The 15,153-nt window shown below is 37.9% G+C and overlaps 1 protein-coding gene across 1 annotated transcript; it reads right to left on the bottom strand.

The window, feature by feature from the left end:
* Positions 1-6,114: 6,114 nt before the first annotated feature.
* Positions 6,115-9,815, bottom strand: LOC122011316 (disease resistance protein RGA2-like). The gene is made up of 2 exons (XM_042567702.1): positions 6,700-9,815; positions 6,115-6,279 (listed from the first exon to the last, which is right to left on the bottom strand). The coding sequence occupies exons 1-2, from the start codon at positions 9,813-9,815 to the stop codon at positions 6,240-6,242; spliced, it is 3,156 nt and encodes a 1,051-aa protein (XP_042423636.1). The 3' UTR covers positions 6,115-6,239.
* Positions 9,816-15,153: the final 5,338 nt, after the last annotated feature.

Genomic DNA, 15,153 nt, shown 5'->3' with positions numbered 1-15,153 from the left:
ATCTGCATCTTTTCAAATGCAGTCCTGAATAGAATGTTGACCGAACTCCCAGTATCGACAAAAACCCGAGCCACTCGGCTATTGGCAATGATGGCCTTAATGATGAGCGCATCGTCATGAGGCGACTCCAGACCCTCCAGGTCTGCTGGCCCGAAGCTAAGAACAGGGCCAGCAGCTTGCTCCTGACTACATCCAACAGCATGAACCTCCAATCGCCGAACATGAGACTTACGTGCTCTCCCTGAATCTCCGTCAGTCGGCCCTCTAGAGATCATGTCGATCTCTCTGACGGCTGCATTACCTCTGTTCTTGACCTCCCATGATCCTTCTGGCTCTTTTCCCCGGCCAAGCTGATGAGTGCTAGGTCCTGTAAGGTCAAGACGAGATGGTCCAGCCTGTCCTGCCACCCTTTGTTCTTCCATCATCTTGATCAACTGAGGAGCTAGCTCAGGTGGGGGCAAACCCATCTCGGCGGCTCGTTTAGAGTCTCGAGCAAACTGAAAACAACGATTAGTATCATGGGTACGGGATCTATGATAGGTACAGTACCGATTACTCCCTGGCCCTAGTCGGGGGATATGTACAGCAGTAATTCGAGGGGCAGGTCGAATTTCTGGCCCGGGATGAAAGGCAGGTCTGGCTTTCCAAACTCACGGTAGAGGTTGAGGGGGTGGTTGAGGCGCTGTTCTTTCCTGCTTGTTGGTGGAAGGAAGTGGTCTTTCGGCCTTCCTTCGAGCTGCTTGTGCTTCTTCCACCTTGATGTAGGAAGCAGCTTTTTCCACCATCTCATCAAAATTCCAAGCAGGATTTTTGATGAGATCCCTGAAGAATTCTCCCTCCCCTAATCCATGAGAGAAAGCGCTCATCAGAATCTCTGAAGTGGCAGTGGGGACATCTTGAGCCACTTGATTAAAGCGGTTGATATAACTTCTCAGAGGCTCAGTCGGTCCCTGCTTTAGAGCGAAAAGACAATGATCTGCCTTCTGATATTTCTTATTGCTAGAAAATCGGCGCAGAAAAGCCGTTTTGAAGTCCAGGAAACAGGTGATGGACCCTTGAGGCAACCCATCGAACTATTTTAAGGCTGAACCAGATAAAGTATTCAGGAAAGCTCTGCATTTAACAGCATCGCTATATTGGTGCAGCAGGGCTGCGTTTTTGAATTTTCGCAAATGATCTTCCGGATCCTTGCTCCCATCATATTCTCCGATCGATGGAGCTCTATAATCCTTAGGCAGTGTTTCATTTAGAATCCTGGCTGAGAAAGGTACTTTCTCGTCCGAATCTTCGGGGAATACCTCAGATATAACAAGAGCCTTTCCCTTCTTCGAATCCCGCGGCTGTGAACTCTCAGCCACAGATGCTTGAGGCTGCTCCTTCTTGAGGCTTTGTGCTTGGAGCTCTGGCTGATAATATCCTATACCAGGCTCGTGATAAAGATGTTGAGGAAATACCTCAGACTGCTTTCTTTTGGAACCCCGATCTGAAACAGGGAGGGGCTCCTTGGAAGCCTCAGCAGGGGCCTGTCGTGGTCGTGAAATAGTTGCCTGTCTCTCAGAGGCTACCAACCTTTTGGCCTTCTTGAAGAGCTCGTACTCTCCAGCGGTCATAGTGACGTGAATGCGGCCAGACTCTTCCATCGTCATGTTCCAGAACAGGTTGTTGTATTCCCACAAACGGCGCCAAATTTGATCTCGTCCAAAAGCTGAGTCGGATGAAGGCGGGCCTTGTTGTGCTAAAAGTTGACGGAAAGTCGTTGAGATGCTAAATCAGCGAGGTACCCCGTGGACAGGTGCACACGGGCGATTGTACGGAAAGAAAGGATCAGGATGATGGCGCTGTTGCTCTGCACACACTCAGACGAGTCACACGGTCGTTAGAGACCAGAAACCAGGGAAAAAGTCCCCGGGTCAGGCCCTCCGACGCTCAAGTCAGGTACTTTTTCCCCAGAAATCACAAAGAAAAACACGAAAAGTAAAAGACTGGTAAAAAATGACGAGCGAGCGTACCTCCGTAAGGGACAAAGCATCCCTTTTTATACTGCAACTGAGGCTTCTGGAACCTGGCGAATGTCAGGGAATGTCGGGTGTCAGGCTCTATCTGGCGGTGGTCGATACGTGGCTTTCTCTTATAGGCTGGCGGAGGAGCCAAGAGGAGTATGAGCCTCCCTCCGTTAGAATATTCCCTGACATGTGATGATTATTCTCTGACAGGTGGTTACGATTCCTTGCATGCTTATTTGTCATGTAGTGTCCGGCCTACTGATCCACCTTCGTCTGCGTCATTCGAAGTATGTATATCTCGACGACCTACTGATTCCCGACCGCCTATGCTTATTGCTATCCAAGGCAAGTATGTTCCAACCTGCACGCTGGGTCTAATTCCTGACCCGCATCTGCTTATTGCTATCCAGGGTATGTACGTTCCGACCTGCACGTTGGGTCTAATTCCCGACCCGCATCTGCTTATTGCTATCCAGGACATGTACGTTCCGACCTGCACGTTGGGTCTAATTCCCAACCCGCATCTGCTTATTGCTATCCAGGGCATGTACATTCCGACCTGCACTTTGGGTCGGATCCCTGACCTCCATCTGTCCACTGATCCATGGTACGAACGTCCCAACCTGCACGCTGGGTCGGTTCCCTGACCTGTATAGCTTCATCGGAAGTTTTATTTGGTATACCCATCCAATCAATAAACTGGCTCTTTGGTCGCACTCAATCCCTGATTATATCTGACCCATGGACCCGATCCTCAATTGACTTTGATTCTGTGGGTCGGGTCCATTTTCGATTCCCTTCAAGGTCAGATCCTGCCCATCTCGTAAATACTGTCCTTTGACCAGTCCCTCAACTGAAGCTTTGACTTTAACCACGTGTGCCGGAATCTTGACTTCCTTGTAATTCTGATTCTTGACCTCCACGATGGCAGTGCCACGGAGGCAAGACTTTTGACCTCCAGGTTGGTGTAACTTTTGACTAGCCACGAGGGCTAGACTTCTGACCTCCAGGCTGGCGTGACTTTTGACCCTTATGTGGCTTTGACTCTGTGCCAGATCATCTCACAGACCCCATATTTATACATCGTATCAGTATACAAATAGTACGAAGAATCACCTTATATAAAAAAAATAAAAACACTAAAATTATTTTAATAATTTGATTAAAATATTTTTCTAAATCAATCGATTATTCTCGCTGAAATTTAATAACATGAAAAATGATAAATTATTATTTTCAATTTGTGATTAATGAAGAAGTTTATAAATGCCTAAATAATAAATTCTACTTTTCAAATTATTAAATCACATACAGATTTTTCAAAATATCTTACCAATCTCCTCCTAATTGTAAACTCATGGCCACAAATCATAGCCGTTTTGCGGTCGAGCCGACGGTGAAATCATGGCCAGGAGGTCACTTGACCACTATGATATTTGGTTAAGCGAACATTTGATCCTGATTTTTGCTAACTACTGCTAAGTGCGGTGGCTTGGTTGCAATTTCACAGCAAGTTGGCCCCACTTAAGGCTGGTTGACCATCACTTGTTGGATAAATCAATTGATTAATTAAGTCAGGTAAAGTTAAATTTAGAATGATCGATTTAGTTCTATAAAAATTTTCTATCAATTGTTAAGGAAAAATTAGAGAGTGCTCGCGGCGGACGACTCAAAAGTCTAGCATCTCTTGACTGCACGTTTTATTTGGAATTTTTTTTTTTTACAAATATATTGTAACTGAGAATCGAATTGTAAATATTTATGTGACAACTTAGCACCTTCTACTGCACCATAGTCCTTGGACTGGACAAATCGAAGATAGAGAAGGTAGATGGGAAGGACAAAGGTATATATTTTTGAAAACCTAATATGAATTCGTAATTAAAAACAAAAAGAGTAGTGTATATAATTTTGAATATTTGGCAGAACCAAGGATGAGCATAGAAAAATGTCCTATTAATTAAAGACAAAATTTACATACACTTCCCTAACCGAACACGGTGGATATCAATTTATCTAATTGTTCTTTATATATATTTTTTTTAAGTATAGAAAGTTTGAAAATAAGTATAATTCTTCGTAAATTCAGCATATTAAAATAGAATTTAATATATTTTCTATCAAATTGAGTATTACTCTTTTTCCATCTCAATTAGATGAAAAATATACTAGATTCTTTTTAAATGGTGCTCAATTAGATGGAAAATATACTATATTATTTTTAAATGGTGCTGAATTTGGGAGGAATTATATTAAGCGGAAAAAAATTGTACTTAATTTGTTAGAAAATATACTTGATTCTAGTTCAAAGTGTTGAATTTAACTAAAATTATACTCATTTTTAGACTTTTTGTACCTAAAAATATGAGAGACAATTTTGATAGAAAATATATTTGATTCTAGTTTAAAGTACTAAATTTAAGAGAAATTATACTCATTTTGAGACTTTTTTACTCATTTTCTGACTTTTTGTATTCATTTTTGAACTTTTTTTATATCAAAAAGATGAGGGACAATTAGATAATAATGTTTGCATGAGAGAGTTGAAGCAAATAAAATTTTACATGCAAGGAGTGGAAATAAAATTTTTTAGACAAAGAAATTGCATGTAAAGTTGAAATTATGATGGGAGATTTTCTCGAAACTGCATGTAAAGTTGAAATTATGATGGGAGATTTTCTCTAATTAACTCTTAATTAATTTAAATCCTATTAGTAATGATGAGCAAATAAAAATTGGATAATCTGTATTTTAAATTATATATATATATATATATATATATATATATATATATATATATATATATATATATATATATATATCAATTTAATAGATTAGGTTTGAAAAATGGCAATCTTTCTAATTACTAATTTCTCTAAGACCCCCTTTAATTTTTTTTCTCCCTTCAAATTTTTCTATACCAAGTTTAATATATTTCACATGCTATATAATTATATAATTTATAAGATTTTTATTATAATTTTTATATAAAAATAAAATTATAATTATATTTTAGATAGATAAATTAATAAATAATTTTTTTATGAGCATTAATGAGGCTATAGACAGTTATGTGGTGAGAAAGGCGATTCGTTCACTCCAACACCCCTATCAATCCGTCTTTAGATGAATATGAATGAGATAAATCACGAGAGACTATAGACAATTATGCTTGTAATTGTAGAATTATCTCATCTAATTTTTAAATATATTTATTAAGTTAATTGAGTTTTACTTCTTTTTTTTTATAGATCCTATTAAATTAAATCATTAGACACTAAGCATCTACGGTGAGATCCCTAACTACAATGTATTTACAAGAATTTTTCTTTCAAATGAGATATGCAACCACGATTGCTCGATTTTTGGGCCGCTCGTTACGAGCGCTTCCCAATTTATCCTAACGGTCGATGGGGAACTTCTATAGGATCAAATCGGTCGCTCCAGATTCAATGTTACCGGTTCATCATTTTTTATTATTAAATTAAATCATTGATTCATAAAACTTATATGGCATTCATTTTTAACCTATTATAAATAATTTAAACCAATATAGTATTTTTTTTATCTATTTAAATTAAAAAGTAATTAACAAAATAATAATTATGTTACATGTTTAAAAAAATTTTAGACAATAAATTTATGTAACTAAATAAATATAAAATATAGAGTTGAGAAGTCTCAAATAACACTCTAATCTTTCGCCTAAGTTGGTCTTGGCTCAAATAGATTAACAGGCTAGTTTACAAAGAAAAAGAGAAAGATGCACTTATTGTTATTGTAATAGTCCATCTAATAGGCTTGGTCTAACTTTATCTATTATTTATCAATTAAATAAATAATAACATAATTTAAGATAATATCAACTTTAAAGCATCCAACAGATCAAGTAACTTTCTAAGTTCATAGACATCGTTAACTATATGAATGCAAAGTTTTGTATTGTTGATAAACATTAGTAAATCCATTGGATTAGTTGCATAAATTCTCAAGAGTGAGAAAGTTCACAAGCCATAATTTGTATCTAATTAATGATGCATGACAAATAAAGGGTTTCAATAAACACACATTAATTTCACAAAGTAAAAAAAAAAACTAAGCATATCAGCATGTCCAGGGAATCATTCAATTTGGTGCAGAGAACTACTTGCATTGTCATATTTTTCATCATTTTTTTTTCTTTTTTTTCTTCTGTCCTTCGTTTCTTTTCTTCGCCTTCTTCTGTCATCGTCGTCATCATCGTTTCTCTTCTTTTTTCTTCCAGACATCATGATAACTAAAATGCTAAGCAATTATTAGTCATATGCAATTTTAATATGCTTGGATAACATTAAATTGATTGAGGATATGAATCTTGGTCTGAGTTTCCAACCTTTGCACTACACTTTATACTCAAACATCCAAGTACAGTAAATAAAAGTAAAAATAAATTTCATAATTTTTCCTTTTTTATTTTTTATTTTTTATTTCAATATGTTAAGTTTTATTGACAAACACTTTATATTACTAATCATACAAGTCAGTTAATTTTTGTTTAATTATCTAAGTAACAAGTTTACACATGCAGTGATGGTATGTAACATCTAATAGTACTAGAACAAATAAGGGGGAAGAGAATAAATAACTATTCTGGTTGAATATAAGCATAGGAGGAATAATTAAATGAAATCTACTAGGAGATGACGATCACACTCACATTTGCATCTTCGGGCAGCCTTTAATTGTAAGCCTCCCAAGTCTTGTAAATGCTTCTAGGTTGAATGCTAGCAGTGGGCAAGCATATATGTTCAATTCTATAAGTGAATCCAATGCTACCAAAGTCGTCAAATTGTTGCAGCTGTTAATTGTCATCCCATATAGATACTTCAAACTTCGTATACCCTGTGGCAGGCACCATAGCTCTTGGCACCCGACTATCTCTATTATTCTAAGGTCTTGGAGGTTGTCCCAATTGTAATATTTAGCAGACCATATTGTCTCATTGTTCAACCATATTCTCATTGTAGAACAATTATGCAGATCTATTTCCTGGAGTTTTGGGCACTGAACTAGTGTCAATTGACTAAAATTTGGAAAAAAATCAGCATCTTTTCTTTCCGGTACAGATAATTTCTCTAGCGCAAGCATTTCTGAAAAAGTGAGCTCTCTCAACATAGAAAATGTGCCGCCATCACCGTAAAATGTATCTTCTATGTGTGCTATTAAATCCATGCCACTTATCTCAAGCTTCTCGAGACAAGGAAGTTGACCGAGCGATGGTAATGTAGCACATCTCCTGAGATTGATGAGTCTCACTTCAACTAAAGAATCAAAACGAGCAAGTTGTTGTTCACTCATCCAACCAGGAAATTCCACTCCCTTGTAAGACATGATCTCTAGACTTTTCAAATGCACGCTGGGGCGAAGAGCTTTGAGTACCTGCAATGGTGTAGCTGATTCAGAACTCTCATTTGCTTCTTCACCACCCCAATGCAATGACAAGTCGCGAAGACTTTGTTGGCCCATCAACACCTCAGCTTGAGTCTTCTCTGCTCGTTCTAGGTTTCGTAATCTTATTTCCTGAAGATTTGTTAAAGTTTGCAACTGTGCGAGCACAAAACCTCCGTCGACACCGACAAATATTCCTGACAACTTACGAAGGTCAATTGATTGTTCAATCCCATGGGGAATTTGAGACAAGGATGCACATCTAGTGACATTGCGGATTCTCAGTGATTTAAAACTGACCAAATCATCTAGGAGTTTGTTGAGCCAACAACAACCTTCCACATCAATCACTTCCAAGTTTTTAAGTCTTGTTATAGATTTTGGTAACCGCTGAAGCTTTGTGCAATAAGCTAGTTTCAAAATCTGCAACTTCTTAAGCTGATGGATTTGTTCAGGTATCTTTTGAAGCTTTTGGCAGCGAAGCAAACTTAAAATTCGCAAATTAGGTAGGTCAAAAAGTGATTTCGGAAGTAATTCCATCTTAAGCTTTGAAAGGTGGAGGTATCTCAAGTTAACCAACTTGCTAACTTCATCCGGTAGCCTTTGGATCATACCAGTTTCTACAACTAACATATGCAAATGTACGAGTCTTACCGACATCTTGTTTAGGAACTTTGATATTGCAGTTGTTGCTTTCATGCTTCTTTTTTTATATACTTGAAGTGTTATTTCCTCGACATCTTCTTGTGTCGCTTCCTCATGTTCTCGTAGAATCAATATTATCAGTTTATTGCTCACCTCAATTGGCATGGTTGGTAGTCGAAATGGTATAGCTCTATGATTAATTTTCAAACACAAATAGCGACAATACCTTGAAATAGTAGTTGAATCTTCAGGAACCTTCATATGCAAGTAGACCATCCTTGATAACCGTAATGCTAGAACTATCCTGTTTATATCGCTTAAAGATCTTGCATAGAGTTGAATCCAACCTCGTTCGAGGCCTTCAGTTGGTATGAGGTATTCAGCAGTCAACATGTGTAAGATGACATCATAATCATTATCAACATTAAGTAGTTGATGGTATTGGTGTAATCGTACGATGACAAGTGGAAAATTCCTAACCATATAAATATCATTAAGAAACTCAGTTACAAATGTTGTCGGAATATTCTGGCTTAACGATCTAAAAACCTTTACCCCAAAAGTTTGACTAGGAAAGTAATTTCGGAAGATCCGTGCATCCTTCTTTGATTTGTGCTGCTTCGATGAGGGGATTGTCGTTGCTGCCTGTCTCTTGAATAATTCCACCAATGCATCCACCGATAAGGGATTCAAGCGGTATGTTATAATATCCTTCATCCCATTTAGAAAACTCATATCTCTTAAAGCTGATTGTGTTGATGATTTGTCGATGATCAAGACTCCACTCCCCGGCCCGCCCACACGCAATAAGATGTTTTTCAATTCATTCCACTCAGCTGGTTGCATCAAACTAACCAAATTTTCACAATGAAGCACCAACAAGTATCTACTACCACAGAATTGTTCATTAATATATTCCCACATGGCTGGTAGCGGCAAGTCTAGATGTAATTTCTGATCACAATATTCTTCCTTGTTTATGGACCTTACAAATTCGTCTCCAATTATATTAATCATCTTGAATGTCGAAAAGAGGGGTAGATCCACCCAAATGCGATGATGAAATTGTTGGCAAACCCAAGTGTGGTGGTAGATCATATGTGCCAAAGTCGTCTTCCCAACTCCTCCTTTGCCAACTATGACAATTACAAACGGGTTGTTATCATCGCCATTATTGTTGGATGATACTAGTTGTCGTTCCAAGATTGCAATGATTTTCTCTAGATCTTCGTCTCTACCCACAACCTCATTTTTTAGGACAATTGAGTAGTCTTCTCGGAGTGGGTTCATAGAACCCATAGGGTCCCTCCGAAGACCCATTGAAGATCCTCTCAGCACAAGAGAATTCAAGCTGCACAACATCTCTTTCAGCTCTACTAGAATAACATGGCGAAAGTTTACCTGTTGGGTGTTGCCCACGATGGAACGATGCAAACTTGCTTCCCAATCCATGATTCTACTGAGCAACTCTCCCGCATCTATAACTGCTACAGCCACATCTCTCTCCCAATCTGCAAATTCTACAGGCACATCTAACAAATTAAACCCAGGCCAATTTTTAAAATAATTGTTATGCATCATTCCCATCTCAGAGATAACGATCATTGAATTGATAGTCCAAAGGCTATCACAGACCATGGCCAAGTGGTTTTGGATACACAGCAAGCGACCTTGTGCCATCAGGGAAGACGATGGCAGCACCTGCAGCAATAGATGCTGCAATTCGCGGAACACCGGCATAATTTCTTCAATCTCTTATTTTCTTTGCTAGTGAATGAGTTTATGCAATGGCGAAGAGAGTGGTAGTGAACCAAATTAGTTTTGATATGTACACCATCGTGAAGCAAACTTTCTTACCATCATCTGCATCTTTCGTTTGCCATCGCCACAAGCAAAGCAAAGTATTCTTTTGCTCATGGAGTAGAATAAACTTCATGCTTTATCCTGGTCCGCAACATAAAATATCCTTAATCTACATCTCACGCAATGGAAAATTCAATTTTCTTCAGAATTAAAGGCTTGTGACCAACTAAAATCCTTGTCAGCTTTAATTTAATTTATGTATTTAATTTCTTTTCTTTTCTTTACTTATTCCTTTAAGAAAGTAAAAAAAAAAAAAAAATCTTTAAGGCTTGTAAGATGCTTATATCGTTAACAGCTTTTGTTTATATTCTTTTCTTTCTTTTTCTATTTATTTTACTAAAGTAAAAAAAAAAAAGAAAAAGTAAAAGTAACTGCTGTAGATTGGTATTTGAATTTGAACATGGAAACGTCGAACCTAAATATGAAATTCTCCGTTGAATTTCGACCACTGATCATTATAGTTATTATCTCATGTATTTATCAACAACGCCAATACTAAGGGCCACAAATTGATATTTGAGAATGGATATATAGTTAGTTTATTTAGAATTAATTTATTTATTAAACTGCTCGCTCACCATTAATTATGAAAATTATGTTAATTAATTAAGAAGAACAGAGATTGATTAATTGTGTGAAGAAGGTAGAGAGGTTTAGCATCCTTTATATAAGCGGAAAAGAGGATTAATGTGTGGAGAAGCTGATGAAGTTTAGCATCTTATGTATAGACTCTGATTAGTTTTGATTAATTTAATTACGAGGAAATTGAGTTTCCTTTATAAAATTAAAGGATTAGGGATTAAATGGTTGGAAATTGGTTTTTGCTAACTAATTAGTCAAAGAATATGGACATGGCCACCAACTATATAGTTATATCAAGCGAATGAAAATATGATATTTTTTATTATTTGAGTGATAAAAGATTCATTCGATATGAGTTGATAAAAGTGTTAGTTCGCACGTGTGAGTAATTAAGGTTTATGAACACATGCATATACCCAAATGTTAACTAAAATATACTATCAATTCTCATAGGACTATAATTAATCAATTAAACTTAATAATTGGAAATTAATTAATCAATTAATAAAATAAATGATCATGTCTGAATGAAGGAAGCTGGAAAGTCAAGGATGGAATAACCACTGACGAAAGAAGACTTCGATCCTGCAAAACAAAACCAAACCAGGGAAGGAGTTCCTGACGTTGACCCTCCGACACTTAAGTCAAAATCAGGAAAAGAATGAGTAATCCAAAAAATAAAAAATCTTGCATTCCTCATACTTGATATACCCTTTTATACCTTTTTCTGTGATTGTTCATCTGCCCTTATTTAATGATATTAATTGTTGGAGGAAAGCTTCTTTGTCTTGACTTTCGTACATTAATGATAGGTGGAGTGTCCTTCTTTATCTTGACTTCTGTGTATTAATGATAGGCGGAGTGCTCTTTTTTATTTTCTTTCCTCCTGTGTAGTGTAATTCCTTGCGCCGAATGGGCGGTCCGAGCGGCTTGCTTTCCTGTCAACCGGAACAACTGACTCCAGGCTTGTTCATTCGTCCGACCTACCCATAATGTCCGCTCGTCTGACTAGCCGGGTGATCTGCTCGTCTGCCCCCCCCCCCCCCCCCGGGTGATCCTCTTGACCTTCTCATTTTGTCGATCGGGATAAACAGACAGCCACCTTTGGCTGAGTTTCTTTTCGTAAGCCCTGACGTTGATCACTTTGACTTTGACCGACACCGTGTCAACTGACCCGTGACAAGTGGGCTCTCCCTTATCGTCGTATCACAAGTCTCCCCCCTCAAGTCTAGTCGAAGGAGGCTACATGTCTGACTGATTGGACCATCACATTAGCAGTCCCCTAGAGTCGGTCCCATGAATATGGAGGGAGGTAAATGCAGGTACACAACTGAAAGCACATGGACGGGACGCTAACCCCAGGCAATGACACCCTGAAGATCGAACCCTAGACCTCTCGGGCATAAAACCATGCGCCCCTAGTTGTGCTATGCCCTGGGGATAAAATTTAATAATGAAAAAGTAGATATTACATAGGGAGAGAGAAAAAAAAAAGGAAGAGAGAAGAAAATAATAAAAAATAAAGATAATTGAAATTTTAGGATAGAAAAATGACTGTCTAAATTTAATATAGTGGATGATTTATCCTAAATTTTAGAGATATCATAGAGAAATTGATGTGAATATGGTAAAAATTGATTCATTCATCCCAGCAACCCCGACCCGTCTTTAGATTAACACGGAATTAAAAAAAAAAAAGAAATTGATGTGAATACTCTTACATGAAGTGAATTTTGAGGTGTTAATTGAGTGAGTGACTGACACTACAAAAATACTGTCACTTAGGGACAAATTTTGCAACAAATTTTAGAAAAAAATTCTTTGGAAATTGGATTTGGGACGAAAATTGTGATGAAAAAAATTCATTGCAAATACGGCGTCGCAAAAATTTGCGACGAAAAATTGTAAATTCGTTGGAAATTTTGCAACGAAAACAAAATTCATTGGAAATTTTGCAACGAAAATAAATATTTGTTGGAAATGTCGGCAGAAAAAATCTCCGATGAACCCCCAATTTGTCGCAAATTAGCAACGAAAAAACGTATTCACAAACAGATTTGCGACGAATAATTATTTGTTGTAAAAGTTACAAAATACAATTTCTGCAACGAAAATACATAATTGTTGGAAATTTCCAACGAATAATTTTTTCATTGGAAATTTCCAACGAATTCTAATTTTCGTTGGAAATTTCCAACAAATCCATATTTTCGTTGGAAATTTCAAACAAATTTTGATCTTCGTTGGAAATTTCCAACGGATCCTTATTTTCGTTGGAAATTTACAACGAAAAAATGATTCGTTAGAAATTTCGAATGAATTTATATTTTCGTTGGAAATTTCCGACAGAAAAAAGAATTCGTTAGAAATTTCCAATGAAAGTAAAGATCGTTGGAAATTTCCAACAAAAATATAAATTCATTGCAGTATTTCGATAAAATATGATATTTCCAACGAATCTAATTTCATTGCAAAATTTGTGCCAAAATTAAACACAAACATCCAGACCCATCTAATTTCAATATTTTTTCTTATTACAATTTTTTTTCATAATATATATATATATATTATAATACACAACTAAACACGATAATATAAATATAAACAAAAAATCAACTAACATATTAGTGTACAACACAATGAATACAAACATCAATAATATAAACACAAACACATACGTCATCAAACATGTTCCATATACAACCTAAACTAAGAACGTAAAACTAACAATACAACACACATCATCATCCAACAATACAAATTACAACAATATACAACTACAACTAACACCCTAAACCAAATACTACAACAAAGTTACAACAAACATGTCATAGTATCCAAATTCCAATGTCATACAAAAACATTAAAAAGATAGAGTAAAAGATAATCTCATGGAGATCCTTCTCAATCGAAATCCTTCTTCTACCTACATCAAAAGATAAACAAACAAAAAGAAAATCTTATAAACCAACACAAAAATAAATAGGTAATGACTTACATATTTTTACGTCAATACCACCATCATCTTCACTTATCAACCATGTTTGAAACAAAAATAACAATACTAATCAAAATACAAAAATTAAGAATTTACAAAATCAATAAAATAAAAGAAGTAAAAAATTCTAATTACAAACACTCATGCATCAACATCAACATCATCGGCAACATCATCGTCGTCGTTGGCATCATCACCAATACCAGGAGGAATATAACTTGAACCCGATGAATTGTTGAAATTGTTGCAAAAGAAAGGCTTGTTGTTTGCGCATTCCAATCATATCCAGATCTCTTTGTGAATTTTGCTATTGAATTTCTAAAATTTGCTGATCCCTTTGAGATATTATGCCTTTCAAATTGTCAATCTCTTCAGTTAAGCTAAATCTGTGTTGTTACTGCGGGTGGGGTAGAAGAAGATAAAGATCTTCAAGGAACATTATGGATTCTGCTCATAGAACTCATACCTATTATCCTTCCCCCTTTGACTGTTGAGTCAGATAACATGAAATACAACCGAAAAGTAAACTGTAAATAGCTTACATGGATCTCCCGATGAACTCGCTGAAGATATCGTCAAAGATGTCGCTGCTGATGAAGACGTCGCTGTTGTTGTCCCCGAGAAGATCACCACTCGAAACCTCCTCGAACTTTTTCACGAACCAAATCCCAGCCTCTGGACGTTCTCTAACGCTCGCTGATCACCTCACAACTTCGTTGCGCTCTCTGATCACCTCCGCTTCATCCGCTGCCCCTTTCTCATTGCTTGGATGCTCCTTTTATAGGGAGGTCGAGGAAGACGAAGGGGAGAGGACGCCCCTTCGTCTCCTTGGCATTTGCAGCAACGAGACGTTTGCAGCAACGAGAGAGACGACCCCCTTCGTCTCATGTTGTTGGGACCCCAATGTTGTTTTTTGTGTGATCAACAAGTTAAGTTAGGTCCTATGTGTTTTAACCTTATGTCTAAGTGTGCAGGAGCTTAGGAGCACAGGTAGTCGAGCGGAAGACGCATCTAGCGAGAAGGATGGCACGCGGTGCGTTCAAGGGATGAGGCGCTGTGGAAGAGTACACCGGCGGACGAGAAGGAAGTGTGCGGTGGTTCCAAGGGACGAGAAGCCGGAGCGAAAGACTGCTCGAGGAGCAAGAGACGCAGCTAGCGAGAAGGTCGGCATGGGGTGCGACCGAGGGATGAATACTATGGATGAGTACGCTGGCAGACGAGAAGGAAGCACGTGGCGATTCCGAGGGACGAGAAGCCGAAGTGGAAGCCTGCTTGAGAAGACCGGACGTTGGGTTCGAGTGAGCCCTATTCCGGATGGCAGAGATCACCCAAGCGAGTGGAAGACTCGGTTTGAGGCGAACGGAGCCGGAGCAGAAGACCCGGGCTGAAAAAGTCAACGGGGTTGACTTTTCCAACCGGGCCGCCCGGAACAGTCCGGAGCACTCGAAACAGTCCGGGGTGCTCGGAACCCTTCCAGGTGCCTGGAGTTGACTTTTTGACCAAATCGCGTCAATCGCGATCTGAACGTTGGGGGATAAAGTTTTATCCCCCCAGGGCGCCCGGAACCCTTTCGGAGCGCTCCGACCAAGGCTATTGTAACGACCCAACTCCTGGGTACTAAGCTGTGAGCCGGAA

This window comes from Zingiber officinale, chromosome 8A (assembly GCF_018446385.1).
Source record: "Zingiber officinale cultivar Zhangliang chromosome 8A, Zo_v1.1, whole genome shotgun sequence".
Taxonomy (NCBI): domain Eukaryota; kingdom Viridiplantae; phylum Streptophyta; class Magnoliopsida; order Zingiberales; family Zingiberaceae; genus Zingiber; species Zingiber officinale.
Note: the sequence above shows the minus strand (reverse complement) of the source record. Positions and strands in the feature narration are given on the sequence as shown.